Source organism: Pseudorasbora parva, chromosome 17, assembly GCF_024679245.1.
Source record: "Pseudorasbora parva isolate DD20220531a chromosome 17, ASM2467924v1, whole genome shotgun sequence".
NCBI lineage: Eukaryota > Metazoa > Chordata > Actinopteri > Cypriniformes > Gobionidae > Pseudorasbora > Pseudorasbora parva.
Window position 1 is genome coordinate 34,977,180 of NC_090188.1, and position 20,838 is coordinate 34,998,017.

Genomic DNA, 20,838 nt, shown 5'->3' on the forward strand with positions numbered 1-20,838 from the left:
ATTTTGACTTTACAGTAAACTGCCAGGTGTCTGCTTTCAAATGAGGCCATAATTATGCTTTTAGTGCAAAGGATTCACAAACTGTATTTGTTTTAGTCTGAGTATGCATTTCTTAGGATTTTTTCAAAATTTAGAAATCAGCTTAACAGGTTTAACTTCTCAAATTAATTCCTATTAAAAGTTAACCTTCCAAAGGCATGAACTGAAAATATGCCAGACTGAACATGCGCTGTGAATTCAGCTCATTCAATCTGACTCCTGCAGCGTTTGTGCTGTGACACTCCCTCAGCGGCTAAATCACATTACATTGAACAGACACGTTCCGTTTTTAATTGTAGTGTCTGTTCTCTAACTGAAATGATTTTATGAAGATGAACACGGTGGGAAAGTGATCAGTGATTCAGTAGCGATGGCTTTCGGAGTGGCCTCTAAGGGCAGCGAAGCATTCTGGGAATTGTTGTCTTTCATCCCCATGAGACAAAAATAAATTTTCTGTCTTTTCTCAGTCTAGAAAGCACCAAATTCAAAAATAATTTCACATTTCTACTAGATTAATGACCCAGTTTAAATACAAATTCATCTTCCCAACGCTGAATTTCCCTCTTTAAAGGGTTAGTTCACCCAAAAATTTAATTTATGTCATTAATGACTCACCCTAATGTTGTTCCACACCCGTAAGACCTCTGTTCATCTTCGGAAAACAGTTTAAGATATTTTATATTTAGTCCGAGAGTGTATGCAAGTGTCACGTGATTTCAGCAGTTTGACACGCGATACGAATCATGAATTGATTTATAATCGTTATAACCTTTATTTGAGAGAAGTGTTTGATTGAAAACGAACCAGGAAGAAAAGACAATGCTGAATAAAATCATAGTTTTTCTGATTTTTGGACCAACATGTATTTTCGATTAAAAGATATTTGAATTTTTTTAATGATAATTAACTAACTGATGTCACATATGGACTACTTTGATGATGTTTCTATTCCCTTTCTGGACATGGACAGTATAGTGTGCATACACTTGCGCTCTCGGACTAAATATAAAATATCTTAAACTGTGTTCTGAAGATGAACGGAGGGTTTACGGGTATGGAACGACATTGGGGTAATGACATAAATTTCATTTTTGGGTGAACTAAATAGGGGTGTGCATTGGCACTGCCTTCACGATTCGATTCGATTACGATTCACCAGGTAACGATTCGATTCAATTCGATTCTACGATGCATTGTGATGCATCAAAATACTACTGCACACAAAGCAAATTTTTCATCAGTCATGGGGCAACAGATTGTATTGGCTGCTATGTGTCTCCTGCATCTTTGACATAAAAGTTATTAAATAAAATAAAATGTAATTAAATAAAATGCAATTAACTCTTAAATGCATGACTGCTTCACCAAACATTCTTACATATTCAGGTCGTTAGCAACCCAGATCTATATTTAACATGGATAGACCTCTACCTGTCGTGATAATATATAAAACTCCTGATTTTAGAGTAACAGCTACAGAAGAATAAAATAAAACCTATTTCGTTACCTTTTGGAGCTTGGAAGGATTCAGTTTGAGCAGATGTTTAATACCATCATCATATGACCTCGTCAGAGCTCGTTTACCAGTATATTCAGCATCTGCTCATATTCGCGATCTCCAGCATATTCTCCAAACTCATTTTCAATGTCTTCAAAATCAATATTTTGATCACTGACAGCTTCTTGAGCACATCCATCATCAAGAGACAGTGACACTAACATATGATTGTGTTTAGTACTTGCTCTCTGAAGTAAATCACTGAGTCATTTCAAGTTTTGCAGATTATAATTATTGTTTCGTTTTCTGTCAGAGGTAACTATGAGTGAAACGTCACTTCATCATTGGGTATCAGACATTGCCACCTTGTGGAATAAAGGTGAATTGCGCCGTATTTCGTCATTATAGATTAATTTATTATTGTGCAAAAAATATATACGTACAATCCTACACACCTCGGGTCGTTAGCGCGTTTTTAATAACCCGTCTATCGCGGTCATCTGCCTCCGCCTCAGCCATCTTCCTTGTTGTTGTTATTCTCCCGGAACCGGAAGTATTTGAAACTTCACAACTTTATCGTCCGCCAGAAAATAAACAGTGACATAATCGATTATGGCACTTTGCCGCATCGATGCTGAATCGTTCATGCCCCGCATCGCGATGCATCGCCGAATCGATTATTGTTGACACCCCTAGAACTAAACCTTTAATGGCTACCGTCAACTGTTTGATTACCAACATTATTTAAAATATCTTCTTGTGTTCAACAGAAGAAAGAAACTCTATTAGAAAAGTGTAACAAAGTTGAAATATTAAACAATTCATTCACAATATACAATATACACAATATGCATACGGTCATTCTCAATATTAAGCCTAATGTGCTGAAAACAGCTCCAGATTAGTTGTTTGCGTCCTTGGCTATTACTGTCCGTCAGGATTTAATTTAGTTAATTTCAGTCAGAGATCTTGGCCTTTTATCTTTGCAGCACTAAAGTACAGTTATTAGTAGGCATTTATTTCACAACTTTTATTATACACCTTGGGAAAAAAACTAAAGGTCCAGATCTCAGGGACCTCTGTGTTGGGACAGGCCATAGTTTTGTGTAAAAAAAAAAAAGAAAAAAAAAAAGAAGGCACATACTATAGTATGTAAATGTTACAGGGATATAATTAAACATTGTAACAAAGTCAATGGTAAATTTTCAAACTATATATAAAAATGATAAATGTCGTCATATTTACAATTTTCTAAAAATACAAAGCAAACTTGAAAAAAAGAGGTATTATGTGTTCCAGATAACCAGGTGGTGAAATTTTCAGTCATTTCAGATATATGGGGTGCTGTTAAAGATGTGGGCTGGTAAGTGAAAGGTTATATGGTCAAACCCCTCAATGAAGATTTCGATTATGATCATTGTGCCCTTGAGCAAGACACTTAACCTCAGGTTACTTCTGGAGGACAGTTACTGTGTGCTGTAAAGTTGCTTGGGGTTAAGTGGACACCGAATCCACATTTAAAATGTATGAATGCCACCGGATTATATTGCAATAAATGATAACTTAATATAGCCTGACAAGCCAGACCCACATCAAGATGTTTGGTCTGGAAACTCACCATAGACAGGGCTCAATCTGAGGGGCGGGATAAACAGTTGTCTTCCAAACTCCCTCTGCCCGCGATAGGATAGCGCTACACCAACCGGAGCAACGACGGTGAAGGGGAGCTCGCTGACTGATTAAACATTCGCCGTATCCGGTCGGCTAAACTCCGAACACATCTTCCCTTTTTAAGAATGACTTCAGTGCCGCTCTTTGTTCTTTTCTCAGAGGAAAGCTTAACTCCAAGTCTTCCGGAGGCGCGGGCAGAGCTGATTCGAAAGACCGCCGCCGTTTGCCAGTTTCTGTGTTTACTAGAAGCACGCAAACGCAACTCGGCCGTCATCATTATGGCCCCGCCCGCCGATTCTATACACGATGTGATTGGGCCGTCCAGATTCTGAGGAATACAGCTCAGATAGGAATTGAGAGTTGCTAGACCACACTTGCGGGCAAATTAAATTTGCTGCCGCTAGGGTGCGTCTAGATTTCTAGGCTAAACTTAATAGATAGACTGTTCAAAATGAAAAAAGTTAATGGAACACGTCCATATGTAATGTAATGTTGTCATTTCATCATTTGTAATACCAAATAAATAATCAATATATTCATGTGTTGTTTTGTAATGCAGCAACTTCATGGCAACAACATTCATTTCACTGATGGCTATGAGTTAAAGGAGGATATTGGCATTGGAGCGTATTCGGTCTGCAAACGTTGTGTCCACAGAATCACCAGTGTGGAGTATGCTGTTAAAGTAAGTATAAAATCTACTCTTTAAAATCACTGGGTTCTATCAAATGCTCTTCGAGTGACAAAACACTGTGCATAGTTTAATTTAGTGAACAGCAGAAACTGTTCCATAGGAGACTTTTGATGAATTGTCTTAGTTAGGGGAGAGCATCACTTATCAGACATGGCTTTGACCAGCCCACTTTATTTCAGATTATTGACAGAGCCAAGAAGGACCCGTCTGAAGAGATTGAGATTCTTCTGCGATACGGCCAGCACCCAAACATCATTACTCTAAAAGATGTGAGTCACAATTTAAAAAAAGAAAGAAATGCTACTTTAGTTTAGTTATATATATATAGTGTTTCTAAACTGTACTCATGGATTTACCAATTTGTAACTTTATCTTTGGTTTATGTTGGATTGTAGATCTAAAGGAGATATATTATTTAACCATGAAGATGTTAATAGAGGTTTACAGTTTCAAAAAATGTAGTTTTCAATAATGCATTTCTATTTTTCCTGTATATATGTTATTAAATGAACTTTACACCCCCCCCCCCCCCCCCACACACACACACACACACACACTCCACCCCCCCAGCCAGTTGCAAAACATCCTGCAACATGAATAGGGAAAACTGTGGAAACATATATCTTCTTAAATTAAAGGCGTTTGGACGTAACAGTGATCATTGCAACAACTTACAAAGTATCAGTGGTCCATGGACATTGACGTGGCTAGGAATGCTAGGCCGAGAGCCTTGAGAACAATGCAAGGCCGGTGGCGGGATTAATAATGAGAGTATCTCATATCTCTAATGGAGGAGCTCCGGAAACATAAAAGGAGGAGCGACGACAGTGAAGGAGACAAGATGACCAGGCCTGGATTTTACATTGTGTTTTGTTTATGTTTGTGCGGCAGTTGTCCTTGAGAGGCTGTTGCTTTACTTACGTTTCTTTGTGTATTTATTTAAAACCGGGGGCAGTGGCTCAGTGGTTCATGTAGGTTTTCCACAAACCATAAGGTTGGTGGTTCAATCCCCGGTTCCACCTGACAAAGTGTCAAGTTATCCATGAACAAGACATCTAACCCCAGCTGCTCCCGACGAGCTGGATGGTGCCTTGCATGGCTGGCACTGCCGTCGATGTATGAATGAGTGAATGTGAGCTGATATGTAAAGCGCTTTGGATGGCAATAGGCCTGATAAAAGCGCTTTATAAATGCAGTCCATTTACCATTTTATACGATTAAAGTAATTAAGCGTTCCCCAGTTCCCATCTCCTTCTTCCCCGTGACTCTAATCTCATTACACTGGAGCTGAAACCTGGGAGGAAGGAAGGACTTACAGTGGGAGAGCCCTCACTGCTGATAGGGATCGCAGTGCTGAGGAGGTTGGGTAGCGTGATGGAGCGGTGACTGCTAATGGCTGCTCGAGGTGGTGGTGCTGAAACGATTGAAGAGCTGCCGTGCTCCTGTGTCATGGAGGGGATGGCTGCTGTCTGAGAGGGAATGGAGGAGTCGCTCCTGCTATAGCCTGCTGTCATCCACCATAATGGGGGAGGGGCAGGGAACAAGGGACTCGCTGCCAGCTGCCCTCAACTGGAGGAGCCATCACTGTCACATCGCATTGGAGGAGGATCGAGCCATCCACTGAGGAGCGTCCAGTATCACGAGAACTGTGTTGGGGAACCGGACCAAGATTTTTTTCTTTTCCTCTCTCTTGTTGCTTCTGTTTTCTTTTCTCTTTTCTCTTGTCTGTCCTTACCCCCAGGTGCTCTGGCAGCCATGACTGCACTAAGGCATTATGTATATTATGACATTCTTTAAAGCTGCTTGGAAATTATGTGTATTGTGAAGTGCTATACAATTAAATTTGACTTGACTTGACACTTGGTCATAATGCAAAATAAGATTTTTTGCTTGCTGTTATCGTCACTGCGGTTTAAACTTTAGAATTTCTTCATCTAATCTAAACGTGATTTGTAAGGCAAACTGCGTTTGTCTAACATTATATAACATCCCCGTTTGTAGAACACAAGTGTAATGAGGGTGTGTGGCACGCAGATTAGCATGCGTGCCACCGGCCTTGCTGGTTCCCACGGCTCTCAGCCCCACCCTGCGTGCCACACACCCGCATAGCCCCTTGCAGGCTGGGGGAAATTCTCAAGACTGCTTTCTAGTCCCCTGTCACAGCAGCCACAGCACCTGGGGTTAAGGACAGACGGGGCGAGAGAGAGGGAGACAGAAGGATGGTCAATTTCACAAAATGCACTGCGGCTCTGTCTTCAACCAGCCAGGAGAACTTCTTTGCGATGCCTGGCGGTGACACTGGATGCCCCCGGATGGAACACCTCCTCCGAAACCGACGGCAGCTGCCCCTCCATGTTTTGGAGGATGGAGGCGAATATATCTGTCCCCTCGCCAAGCCCTCCAGCTCCACCTCCTCAAGCTTTCTCGGCGGCAGATTCTGCTCAATCCAACTCGATGGGATTGAGATTTCCCCACAGAGGCGAGGGCTTTATGACAACGCATCCCTCATTCCTCCTAGGGTTTCGGCACAAATGCATCAATGTTAAAGGCTCAGGGAAGAAGAAGGCAGGAACTGGCAAACGTTTAACATAAAATGTTAATATCAAAAATAAACAAACAACAAAATGGAAGTAAAGCAGCAACTACTCATGGACAGCTGCCGCATATAATAATAATAAAACATAAGGTCCATTCCTGGACCTCTCTCATCTTGCATTGTCATTACTCCATTGTATCCTCCTGGAGCTCCTTCGTGGGACTCAAGACCAGTATGGCACTCCTTGACACTCATGCCACTTGTGTGCCGTGTGTGTGTGTGCGCATGCTTGCGTGTGTGTGTGCTTTTACTACATTCAAACTGAACACCAAAGTTGCCAATCGATGGGTGTAACCTACCTACTGAGACATCATGTGCATACCCTCAATAGATGCCAATTTTCGGTCTAAAATGTGTGATTAGCTTGGAGAGACTATTATGTTTAGAAAAATGTCTAATCAATCGGGTGGAAAAAAATTATTCTTCATACCAGGAAATAAACTGATGTAATTAGTTTAAATTAGCTAATGGACTAATGCGAAACTTCTGTTTTTTGAGGTTAACCTGCATTACCATTGATCCAATTTCACAAGATTTGTTCTTGGTTACATAAGCCCTCCTGGGCTCCCTCTGTTCTGCTGATGTCTGTGAGTGAAAGCTGTATCACTGCAATGTGACGAAGAGAGTGAACTCTGTGATGTGTGCTGCAGGTCTATGATGATGGAAAGTTTGTGTATCTGGTGATGGAGCTGATGAGAGGGGGTGAGCTGCTGGACCGGATCCTGCGGCAGAAGTGCTTTTCAGAGCGGGAGGCCTCAGCTGTGCTCTGCACCATCACCAAAACTGTGGAGTATCTGCATTCACAGGGGGTCAGTTTACATGTGGTCACAGAGGGGACACTAAATAGTTAGTTGTTCAGTTGCTACTGTCGCCTTCGGCTTGACTTGCTCAATTGGGGACAATAAAATTTTGCTCTAATTTATTCAACTAAATATCTATTTTTCGACTAATTATTTATTTTTAGTTATTCAACTAAATATAAATTTATTTATATTAAATAAAATAAATTAATTAGGTCTTAAGTAATTGTATAAACTGATCTTCCAACATTGTCGCTATATGATAAATTAAAATAAACTGATAACGTTGCCGTTTTCTCCAGAACGACTTTACAGCTGAATCAAATTTTGTTGAAATATTGTCCTGTTTAACACTGTGAAGCTACTTTGAAACAATCGTCATTGTAAAAGCACTATATAAATAAAGTTGACTTGACAAATGTACCATAAAAGTTCTAATACAACAAATGACACAAATTTTAGGTCACATAGAATTTGCTTTACCATTGTTTTTTCTTCTGTGTTCAGGTTGTGCATCGAGACTTAAAGCCCAGTAACATCCTGTATGTTGATGAAACAGGCGACCCAGAGTCCATCAGAATCTGTGATTTTGGCTTTGCCAAACAGTTAAGGGCTGAAAATGGTCTGCTCATGACACCATGCTACACTGCAAACTTTGTGGCACCAGAGGTACATTTAGATATTTTTTTATTTTCTGTGCTGTTATGATTTATATTTATATGATTTATATGATTCATATATATATATATATATATATATATATATATATATATATATATATATATATATATATATATATATATATATATATATATATATATATATGTGTGTGTGTGTTTTTCAATGTTTGTAAAATGTAATACACAAGTAAGTTTTGTTCTTCATCTAGAGGAGACTTTTGGTACTGCGCCCAAAGAAAATTTTACCGAAAGCAAATTGATTTTAAGCTCAAAATTTGTACACAACTAGTTTTTGCTTAATTTTACAGTAAAATGTGTTTTGAAACAAAATAATTCATATAAGTTTCATATAAAACATTTTTTACTTATAATCTTTATATAAGTTAAATCTTTATATAACTTATATAAAGTTTTTTTATAGCAATAATCTGCCAAGTGTCATCTTTAAAAGAGACCAGACTTAAATCTGTGCTTCAAAGAATTCAAGATTTAGGACAGTTTAAGTAGAACATTTCATTTTCAGGCATGTGCTTAAAAGATTAATGAAAGAATTATACCTACTGCATAAATAAAATGTAGTACCATAAAATCCCAAGTTTGTGTATTGTACTAACATAATTGAAAATATGCTTAAATATTAGAAAAAAACGTGCATTTTTTGATGATCTGTTAGCAATGAGATTAGTACTAAGAGTACTAAAACAAAGCTGTAATTCATACAGGTCCTGAAGAAACAGGGATATGATGCCGCCTGTGATATCTGGAGTCTGGGAATCTTACTTTACACCATGCTGGCAGGGTAAGTTGCATCTTATGGTTATATATTACATATACACTAACATTTAAAAGTTTGTAGTCAGTAAGATCTTTTTTTATTAATATTTGAAAATATATGCAATACTACTATATAATGCATTTAATTGATCAAATGCCGAATGAAGGTGCTGGTGTTTCCTGTCCTGGGCACAGTGTCTTATTCGGGGTGCTGGTGAAAGACACCATGTCGATCGCTGTATCACAAGGTTGGCTAGATTCCTCCGGGAGATGTGGATTCGCCTGTGCTGCCTCCCTCGGGAGTCCCTGCATTGTAGATTCTGATCTGGAGCTCACAGTCATGCTTGTCCGGACAGCTGAGAGCTTCGAGTGGAACCCTCCACCATGTTCCCAGTGCTCAAGGCTGATAACTGGTATCTGTGGGCGGCCCATGCTGAAAGTGCCCGTCAGCCCCCAGTGCCCTTCCTCCCAGAAGTCCATGTAAAGGTGCGGCCCGGTGCAATGAAAGAGTACAACTGGGGATCCCCCTGTTGAGCATTCTTTTGCGATGCAACTGTGTCCGCAGAGCATTTCAACATGGTATGGTGACCCAAAGCACCCATCCAAAGCCTGTAGGTTTACGTCTAACTCTGGTTACATCTACCTATAGAGCTGCGGACCAGGCCGTGTCCACTTTGCATGCTATGGCCATCCTTCAGGTCCATCAGGCGAAGGGGCTCAGAAACGTGCACAAGGGCAATGCTGACCCCGCTCTCATTGAAAAGTTGCATGCAGCTTCTGACCTCTGACCTTCTGAACATGCCCTCTTGTTCAGGTGATGTCCACTGGTATGGCCCAGGAATGTCATCTATGGCTCAACCTGGCTGATATGTAGAAGTCTGAGTGAACACGTTTCCTCAACTCCCCTATCTCACTGGCTGGGCTATTCGGTGGAGCAGTCGAGGACTCCAGTCTGCCTCCACCCAGTCGCTGGCACAGACACCTCAGCCTGCTACTCATCGAGGCCGCCCTCCTGCAGCTCCTGTCAGACCCCAGCAGCAGCCTCCACCTGGGCAAGGGCGCAGAGGTGGTCACAGGAAGGAACTGCCTCACCACTCACAGACCCCTCTGTCGCTAGACCTCTGTCAGATGAGACCCCCGTGGAACGCTGGTCTTTCCCTGGTCTCCTCTCTCAGGGTATGGAATATGACCCCGCCCACACCTCATGATGCTTCCATGTCTCCCATGTCTGGGCCTGACTCCCCTGGAAGACCCCAGGAAATGTCAGATCAGGTCTGGGCTCTCCTTCCTCTAAGAATGGTAAGGCTGTCTCCCTCCACGATGAAGATTTATGTGGCCGCAATATTGACTCACCACGACCTGATGGACTCAAAAACAGTAGGGTAGCATGACCTGGTCAGCAGGTTAATTACAGGAGCGAGGAGATTAAATCCACCTTGCTCTCTATAAATGCCCTCATGGGACTTTGCAGTGGTTTTATCTTCCCTGTAGTGAGCTCCCTTTGAGCCCTTGCAGTCCATTGAGTTAAAGTTCCTTTTGATGAAAGTGGCACTCTTGATTGTCCTGGCTTCCATTGAAGGGGTAGGGGACCTGTAAGCATTTTCGGTTGACGAAGCATGCCTGGATATGTGTCCAAGGTTCCCATCACTCCTTTCAGGGATCAGGTGGTGAATCTGCAAGCTAGACCGGATGCAGTGACCTCAGACCAGCTCTTTGTTTGTTTTGGAGGGAAGCAGAAAGCAAAGGCTCTATCCAAGCAGAGGTTGTCTCACTGGATAGTGGATGCCATTGTCCTGGCATATCAGGTTCAGGGCCTGCCATGCCCCCTAGGGGTCAAGGCGCACTACACCAGAAGTGTAGCCTCCTCTTGGGCTGTAGTACATGGCGCCTCGCTAACAGATATTTGCAGAGCTGCAAGCTGGGCGACACCCAACACTTTTGCGAGATTATATAATCTCCATGTAAAGCCAGTTTCCTCTCGTGTACTCGCTCCTAGTGGCCAGACTCAGATGTTTTCGCTTGCTGCACCATTCCACTCCATGGACTGGATTTGTGCACATTTTCACCTAAGTGAGTTTCTCAGTAAGCCATTTTGTAGATCTCAAAGGCGATTGGCTTCTAAGTGAAGCCCCCCATTCGGTCAGTACTGATGTAACGTCTCTGTTCCCTTCCCTCAAGGAATGAGGGTTACATATGTAACCAAGAGGTTTTCCAGAAAATTCAATTCCATCTCAGGAATAAATTAAATTTTAAAATATATTAGATTAAAGGAGAATTCAAATTTGTAATAATATTTCACAATATTTTTATTCAAATAAATGCAATATTTTTGTGAGCGTAAGAGACTTCTTTCAGAAACATCTTACTGGCCCCAAAGTTTAGAACGTTTTTAAAGTACAAATGGTACAAAGTATTGTCAATGGTGTATGTATGAAGTATAAATTTATAATCACAGTCTATACTACAAGGCAAAGGTTTGTGCACATTTGACAGATTTTTTTTCTCATTAAATGAAAAACCAGTAAAATATATATCTAAATATGAACAGATTTTATTTGTTGTCTAAATGTACTCACAGTATCCATCTGGGCATGATATGTAAGCTAACTTTCTACCATCAGAATAATTTCAATACAAATCAATCTACACACATGACCTAAGAGCATAGCCCTAATTTATTTTGCAAAATGATGACTTATATATCAATATAAACAAATCAAACCCCTATGTAGAACATCCTTTTTCCCATTGCCCGGATGAGGGGACTCATTTCTAGAGCAGGGTGGAGGGGATTACTAGGTAAGCCGGGTCAAGTCACAGAGTAATTGTACTGAACACAATGCTAGAGCTATCAGAAGCCAAGCAGCACTCTCAATTTAATGTTCCTGACTATGGATTGAGCTTTAAACCTCTGTGTAATCAGAACATTTGAAAAAAAAAAAATCGTCTGGCTCTTCCTAGCCATATGTGGACGCTTAAAATAACTCAGTGGAAATGGGGGTATTACAAAAAAAGCCACTCTTTTTTTCTCTTCTCACCCTTTCTCTGAAAGGGCACATTCACAAGTTCTTTCACACACTCAGCACTCAATCTGTCCCACAGTTTCACGCCCTTCGCTAACGGCCCAGACGACACACCAGAGGAAATCTTGGCTCGGATTGGCAGTGGGAAATTTGCCCTCTCAGGAGGCAACTGGGACACAGTGTCTGACGCAGCCAAGGTCAGGTTTCTTATTTTGTGATTAGGCCTGGGCGATGTATAGATGATGCATAAACCAAAATGACCAATATTTTTCTGACATTTGACATTATTCAATGGGTTAGTTGACATTACTTTTTGTCGTTTAATACAAGAAATAAAATCCTAAAAATAATAATCAATACATTCTTCTTTTTACAAAATAAACATAATAAACATATAATTTTTTTTTTGATTTATAATTATTTACAATACCTGTCAAATGTGTGGAATAATTAAGATTTTTGTAATGTTAAAACAAGCAATATTGTGAAAAATTATTACAGTTTAAAAAAAACGTTTTCTATTTGAATATACTTCCAAATGTAATTTATTCCTGTTTTAGCCTGTCTTCAGAGTCCCTTGATCCTTCAGAAATCATTCTAATTTGCTGTATAAACCATGATACTCAACCATTCAAAATTTTAGGGTAAGTAATATAAAAAAATATAAAAACTGAACATATGGCATGTATAACGTTACAAAATATTTCAAAAGACTATTCATCAAGAATCCTGAAGAAAACATATATCACAGTTTCCACAAAAATATTAAGCGGCAAAAAAGAATTCAAAATTGATCATAAGAAACATTATTATTAATTGAGTGCCAAAATAATTGATAATAATTGAGCATCAAATTATCATATTAGAATGATTTCTGGAGGATCATGTAAGACACATTATAACGAAAAATGTATTTATTTATTTTAAACTATAGCAGTATTTCACAATATTGCTGTTTTTATTAAATTGTAATATTATTCACAATATTTTACCATACATTTTAGCAAATAATTATTCCAAACTTTTGACCGGTAGTGTATATTAATATTACCATTCACAGGAATAGACAGCAATTTAGGTTATTTAGGCAATAAAAATGCAATAAAACCCAATCATGAGGTCTGTGATTATTTTTGAGAGATGATACAAACAAATATTTTTGAATTGTTTTATTGAATTTGATCTGTATTAACTTAAAAAAATGAACTTATCAACTCTAATACCATATTGAGATGGATTGGTAAACTAGTCTGATGAAATGCTCTTTAGGAAACCTAATTACAGAGTAAAAGCATAATAACATTACCACTATATTGCTTAATTTAATATTCCTAGCAATATAATAGTGAATACATAGTTGTATGTATTTGATATATCGCCCAGCCCAAGTAATAATGTACATGTTCAGTCTTTACTATCAGCTGTGAATCCTAATCTTAACTAGGATCTGAAATATTCTAAAAAACAAAACACAAAAAATTATAATATTTTTTGCCATCTTTGAACAGGACATTGTCACTAAAATGCTACATGTGGACCCTCATCAGCGGCTGACGGCACCTCTTGTTCTTAGACATCCCTGGATAGTGAACCGTGATGAGTTATCTCAGAGTCAGCTGATCAGACAGGACGTGCAACTAGTGAAGGTACCGCTCCTGTCGTCCCATCTGCTGCTGCTTTTTTTCTGTTGCCAGATTTAGTCTCCACTTTTAAAGTGCATTACTGCCATCTCTTGTTTTCCTGTAAAACTGCATATGTTCTGTTACATCTAACGTCCTGGATAATCCAAGCTTTTGAAGACCAAAAAGTGCATCCATCCATTGTAAAAGTACCTCAACGGACTTGTGGAAGGGCCCTTTGCTAAGGAATCTGTTGTTCACTTTAATCTGGAAGGCCCCTACAAATGCATCCCCTTCCCGGTGTGCCTTTAAAGGTGCAAAAATGCCATTTGGAATTTGCCCCTAATCCTAAAGTTATTCCGATATCTGTGCCGTTAATGTTATATTAGTGATGGGAGAAACAAAACTTTTCAAAGCTTCAAATCAATTGAACCAATTGATTTGCAAAATGATTCCATTTTTCGAAGCATTCGAAAAGCCAGTGACCCCTGCTGGTCAGAACAGTGTAAATGTAATGCAAACATGAAAAAAAACACCTTTTACAAACCCATTGCAAGTGTTTTGTTTAAAAGTTAAATCTTATTAAATACAATTAACTAATCATATAATATGACTAAATATCAAGTGTCTGTAATGTGTATCTTTTATCAGGTTTCAGGGCTTGCTTTGTTTGTTCCATGAATGGCTCAGCTAAACAGGCCAATAAGAGACTATTAAAGGGTTAGTTCACCCAAAAATGAAATTTATGTCATTAATGACTCACACTAAATTTGTTCCACACCCGTAAGACCTCCGTTCATCTTCAGAACACAGTTTAAGATATTTTATATTTAGTCCGATAGTGTATGCAAGTGTATGTACACTATATTGTCCATGTCCAGAAAGGGAGTAAAAACATCATCAAAGTAGTCCATATGTGACATTAGTTAGTTCATTAGAATCTCTTGAAGCATCGAAAATACATTTTGGTCCAAAAATAACAAAAACTACGACTTTATTCAGCATTGTCTTCTCTTCCTTGTTTGTGTTCAATTCTCAAATAAAGTTTCAAACGGTCATGAATCAGTGTATTGATTCATGGTTCGGATTGCGTGTCAAACTGCCAAACTGCTGAAATCACGTGACACTGGCGATCCAAATCATTGTTCGATTCACTGATTCATGACCGCTTGAATCTTTATTTGAGGATTGAACACAAACAAGGAAGAGAAGACAATGCTGAATATGACATTAGGGTGAGTCATTAAGGACATACATTTTATTTTTGGGTGAACGAACCCTTTAACTACTATTGTTCCTTTTATTATAATATTTATATTTTTATTATAATTATTATAATAATGTCTAATAAAAGTGTGTACAAATGAATAAAACTAAACAGAGATCATGTAAAACATCTAACAAAGCCTCGTTTACTGAAATCAAGTGACTCTATCAGTTTAATACACACTTTGAACCACTGATTTGAAATAAAAGATCCGCAAAGGATTTCATGTTTCTTAAATTCCCATTACTACGTTTTAGTTGTGGTGTGGACTCTGTTATTCTTTTATGATTAGAATTAGTTTTAGAATTCTATCTTTATTGTTAATATTACATATATCGTCCTTTGTATGAATGGGCCTTGACCCCAAACTTTTTAACAGTAGTGTATAGTGCTACTATCAACATTAGACAACTAACATGAAATATTGTTGCATGCAAATTTTAACTGTCACTTTGAATTGTCACAGATATTCTTGGCACGATTTAGGTTTCAACTAATGGTTTGACCATATAATTTATGATATATTAATACAATCTATGACATCATTTCTTAGGGGGCGATGGCTGCAACGTATTCCGCTTTGAATCGATCACCCCAGGCCCCAAAACTGGAACCAGTGCTCTCTTCCAGTTTGGCTCAGAGAAGAGGCATGAAAAGACTAACATCCACTCGTCTATAGCACTCCGGCCAGACACAGGAGCGTCAACAGCTTTAAGAAATGTCAGGGCGCCCGCCCAGGCTTCGGACAAGGTACCAGATGACCGCCAAAGCATCCGGAGCTGAGTGGAAAAATTGGATTGACCACAGTGTCACATCATTCTCCAAAGAGAGACAAATGATCTGCCAAGTGACACCGCTGATGTCGAGATTGATGAGGGCCAGATGCAAACATCAGAGCTGTCGAGGCTGAAAAATAAGATTTTTCAGAATGCTGCGCAGGTTTTTTTTTTTTTTTTTTTGGTGTGCCACCCCATGTGAACCTCTGGAGTGTAACATCATGGAGTATTTCCTTTTATAGCAAAGATCACGCATTTATCGTTCCCAAACTGTGAGCAGACGGTCGGAAACCCAGTCATAAAAATTGGTATTACTTGCTGCAGACACTTTAATTAGAGCCATGTAGAAGTTAATAGAAGATGCTTTGGTATTTCATGGTGACAGTGCTGCTCCTTTAACATGCCAGCATTATTAGCATCTTTTGAACATGCATGCCATGTACAGTATGTATTTTTATGACAAACAAATGGTTATAACATGCTAATGAAAGCACAAAGAACATATTTTGTCTTTTTTTTTTTGTGCTAATAACTTTCTTTATGTCCCAGTTTTACTATTTATTTATTTTGTTGTTGTTGAGGTTATTGGTCTTATGTAATGCTGAGACTTTTTTTCATCTTGAAAATTTGGACCAAATTGGTTGATTTGTCTATTTATTTAATTATTTATTTCATGATTTATAAATGTATTTGTTGATATGCATGTTTATCAATATTTCAGTTTGTTTAATTAAGTATTTATGTTTATTGAAGATATATTGTATTTTTTTTTATGTAATTATTTTTAAGTGACCTTTATGCATAAGCACGAAACCTAAACAAGTGCCACACCTTTGCACTAGATTGACTGAACAATGATAAAGAAATAAAGTTTAGAATATAAAGATGTGCATGTATTTTCACTTTCACAGAAATAAGAAAGAAAGAAAGAAAGAAAGAAAGAAAGAAAGAAAGAAAGAAAGAAAGAAAGAAAGAAAGAAAGAAAGAAAGAAAGAAAGAAAGAAAGAAAGAAAGAAAGAAAGAAAGAATTGCTGTAGTTCAAACTAGACTACCAAATTATATCTAAAATACACTATATTGCCAAAAGTATTGGGACACCCCTCCAAATCACTGAATTCAGGTGTTCCAAATCCAATCACTTTCATGGGCACAGGTATATGCAATTGAGCCCCTAGACATGCAGGCGCTTCTACAAACATTTGTGAAAGAATGGGTCACTCTCAGGAGCTCAGTGAATTCACACGTGGATAAGTTGCCACCTGTGCAATAAGTCCATTCATGAAATTTCATCAATACTAAATATTCCATAGGCAACTGTTAGTGGTATTATAACAAAGTGGAAACAACATCAACATAAGATTTCAAAGTGGGGTCAGGGCATGCTGAGGCGCACAGTGTGCAGAAGTCACCAACTTTCTGCAGTCAATAGCTACAGACCTCAAAACTTTGCGTGGCTTTTAGAATAGCTCAAGAACAGTGCGCAGAGAGCTTCATTGAATGGGTTTCCATGGCTGATGCAGTGGTGTAAAGCACGCCGTCACTGGACTCTAGAGCAGTAGAGACGTGTTCAGTGATGAATCACGCTTCTCTGTTTGGCAATCCGATGGAAGAGTCTGGGTTTGGCGCTTGTCAGGAGAACTGTACTTGCCTGACTGCATTGTGCCAAGTGTAAAGTTTGGTGGATGAGGATTATGGCGTTCAGTTGTTTTTCAGGGGTTTGCCACTTAGTTCCAGTGAAAGGAACTTTTAATGCTTTAGCATACCAAAACATTTTGGACAATTTCATGCTCCCAACTTTGTGGGAACAGTTTGGGGATGGCCCCTTCCTGTTCCAACATGACTGCACACCAGTGCACAAAGCAAAGTCCATTAAATGGTTAGTTCCCCCAAAAATTAAATTGACATCATTAATGACTCACCCTAATGTCGTTTCACACCTGTAAGACCTCTGTTCATCTTCAGAACACAGTTTAAGATATTTCATATTTAATCTGAGAGACCTAGAGCATATGCACACTACACTGTCCATGTCCAGAAAGGTAATAAAAACATCATCAAATAGTCCATATGTGACATCAGTTAGTTAATTAGAATATATTGAAGCATCGGATATACATTTTGGTCCAAGAATAACAAAAACTAAGACTTAATTCAGCATTGTCTTCTCTTCAGCGTTTGTTTTCAATCTTCAAATAAAGATTCAAACAGTTATGAATCAGTGAATCGATTCATGATTCAGATCGCGTGTCAAACTGCTGAAATCACATGACATTGGCGATCCGAATCATGAATCGATTCACTGATTCATAACTGTTTGAATCTTCATTTGAGGATTGAAAACAAACATGACCTTCTCGTCCAGCATCAGTGTCTGACCTCACAAATGCACTTCTTAAGAATGGTAAAAAATGATCATAAACACACTCCTAAACCTTGTGGAAAGCCACTGTTATAGTTAAGAGTTGAAGTTGTTATGTTAACTCCATATTAAACACAGATTAAGAACGGGATGTCATTAAAGTTCATGTAAATGCAGACGTCCTAAAACTTTTGACAATATGGCGTATATCGCAAAGTCTTATTGATCAATGATCTTAAAAACACATGACATGCTTTATGTACTGAGGTCATCATCTTTTACAGCTATAGTTTACACCTATAATCTTCTGTTAGATGATGTTAAAGATTACCTTAACCAATATTATATAATTCTTTCATCAAAGTCATAACTTACGGTAACACTATATCAATGGTTCACTTTAGACATTCTACAAGTAACTTTGCAATACGTCATCATTGGAGTATTCTGATTATTATTATTTTATTTTTTGATGGTCTGCCAAAAGCGATTCTACTGACTATTTGCAACTACAGTCTTGCTGAAAAGTTTACACACCCTTTGCAAAATGTGTGAAAATATCAATAATTTTAACAAAATAAGAGGAATTGTACAAAATGTATGTTATTTTTTATTTAGTGCAGCCCTGAAGATATTATTACATGAAAGATGTTTACATTTAGTCCACAAAACAAACAAAATTGCTGAATTTATAAAAAAATGACTGCATTCAAAAGTTTGTCAATCATTGATTCTCAATACTGTGTGTCATTACCTGAATGATCCACGGCTGTGTTTTTGTTTTGTGATGGTCCCCTGTTTGTCATGAGCAGTTAAACTGCCCAATGTTCTTCCGGGAAAAAAAAAAAAAAAAAAAAAAAACCTTTCTAGCAATTAAGTTACTGTATGATTTTGAGATCCTTCTCTTCACATTGAAGACAATTACACAAACAACTATCAAAAAAGATTTAAAAAAATTAACTGATGTTGGTGAAAACATTTTGAAGATCAAGGTAAACTTTACTTAATTTGTCTTCGGAGCAAGACTTCATGCTTCCGAAAGACAGTACTGAACGTTTTTTAAAAACACAATAAGAAAAATGTGGACACCCTAATCCTTTTCAAAAAAAATGTCACCCCACTGGCTTCTGCTATTTTTTAAAAATCTTTTTATGAAAAATATCTTATTAAGGACTTTCGTGCAAGACTGTACGTGTCAAATTATTCCTCGACCGTAACACCTAACCATAAGCCTACAGTCTACAGTCTAATGATACTCTATTAGAGTTGAAATGTAGATGCAAAGTTAAAAATAATTAGTAAAATGTCTAATTTAGACCATTGAAATAGTGTAACCCAACTTGCCTATGCATTAGTTCATAAAAATGTTAGAAATCTGCTTTCCGTACATTAAAGGGTTAGTTCACCAAAAAATGAAAATTTGATGTTTATCTGCTTACCTCCAGGGCATCCAAGATGTAGGTGTGTTTGTTTCTTCAGTAGAATTCTAATTAGACCCCACTGACATGCATCATACCAGCAACGGTTGGAGTAAAAAATATTAATTTGTGTTGAAGAAACAAACAAACACACCTACATCTTGGATGCCCTGGGGGTAAAGCAGATAAACATCACATTTTCATTTTTGGGTGAACTATCCCTTTAAGAATAATCAGACATTCTGTTTGCATGCCATACACAATTTGTAGCAACCTCTGAAAGTTTAATAGCAGTATAGATGACAGTTTTGTATGAGCAAAATTACTCTTTATAAAGACAGTCCAGTATTTTGTATGAATATGATCAATACATTTTCCAAAATTAAGCTCTGTTAAGCAGAGAAGTATATTCTGAGCTGTGTGAGGTCCTTCAGCCAAACACTTTATCTTTTGCTGTTGTGGATTTTTATTAATTTTTTTAATGTAAAATTTTAAGCTTTAGATTTTTGTTGTAGTCCTTTTTTTTAAATAACAATACCCAACAGGTTGATGTCAGTGCATCAGTGCTTCTACTAGCCAAACTACACAGATTTATGCTGACCATCAGGTGTAGAGACAGACTACAGTGATACTTATCAAACATGAAAAGTATCAGGATCTGTCCTTGCTAAATAAATTTAAAAAAATTACATTCTGTGTGGGCTTGTAGGCCTATATGAAGATTTCAGATGCAAACGCCTCTAAAAGCTCTCTGCATATAATATGTGTTCATAAAATACTTTCATTTCAAACCCATTAAATCCCAGCCTCAGCCCATTCAGAAGTACCCTACCAGTGCTTATATATATATATATATATATATATATATATATATATATATATATATATATATATATATATATATATATATATATATATATATATATATATATATATATATATATATATATATATATATATAGAAAAAATATTTTTAAAAAATATATAAAAAAAATTAGTGTGTGACAGGGTTGAAGGCTGGTTTGAAGGGAGACGTTGCATTCAAATCTTTTTTTTTTTTTTGTCTCATACCTTCTTTCTGGGTCAACATATTTGCATGCACAGCTCTGTTTCTACTGTTGATGTGCTGACATGTCTCACATGATGCTTGTCAGTGTTTAAGTGTATGGCTTTCCTGTAGCTCAACCAGTAGAGCATGGCGCTAGCAAGGTCATGGGTTCGATTCCCAGGGAATGCAAAAACTGACAAAAATGTATAATGTGTACAATGCAATGTAAGTTGCTTTGGAAAAAGCGTCTGCCAAATGCATAAAGTTCAAAGTTCAAATATTCAATTAATAACAAAACTATGAATTGTCATGATTTTGGTAATATTCACTGAAACCATGACTATTAAAATAATAATAATTTTAAAAATTATTATTATTATTAAAATGATTAATAAATTAATCGAAAAATCATGATCATGACACCCCCCCCCCCCGACTATTATAGGCCTCAAAAATTTGAATAAAAAGTATTACCAATAAAAAGTATCACGACTATAAGAGACCTGAATGATGTCATTTCTGATAAATTATGTCAAATATGGGTGAAGTTAAGTCTAAAATATTATTGGTGGATAA

General features: G+C 37.7%; 1 protein-coding gene across 2 annotated transcripts in view; it reads left to right on the forward strand.

The window, feature by feature from the left end:
• The window catches only part of rps6ka2 (ribosomal protein S6 kinase, polypeptide 2), an 88,666-nt gene extending 72,335 nt beyond the window's left edge, over nucleotides 1-16,331 (forward strand). Inside the window, exons 14-21 of one of the 2 annotated variants that reach the window (XM_067421442.1) lie at nucleotides 3,768-3,893; nucleotides 4,082-4,171; nucleotides 7,149-7,307; nucleotides 7,806-7,967; nucleotides 8,701-8,777; nucleotides 11,855-11,972; nucleotides 13,284-13,421; nucleotides 15,215-16,331. In XM_067421442.1, the coding sequence (XP_067277543.1) occupies nucleotides 3,768-3,893; nucleotides 4,082-4,171; nucleotides 7,149-7,307; nucleotides 7,806-7,967; nucleotides 8,701-8,777; nucleotides 11,855-11,972; nucleotides 13,284-13,421; nucleotides 15,215-15,340 (996 nt within the window). In that variant the 3' untranslated portion in view covers nucleotides 15,341-16,331. The remainder of the gene's footprint in view (nucleotides 1-3,767; nucleotides 3,894-4,081; nucleotides 4,172-7,148; nucleotides 7,308-7,805; nucleotides 7,968-8,700; nucleotides 8,778-11,854; nucleotides 11,973-13,283; nucleotides 13,422-15,214) is intronic. The other variant, XM_067421443.1, reaches the window with a different exon arrangement.
• The last annotated feature ends 4,507 nt before the right edge of the window (nucleotides 16,332-20,838 follow it).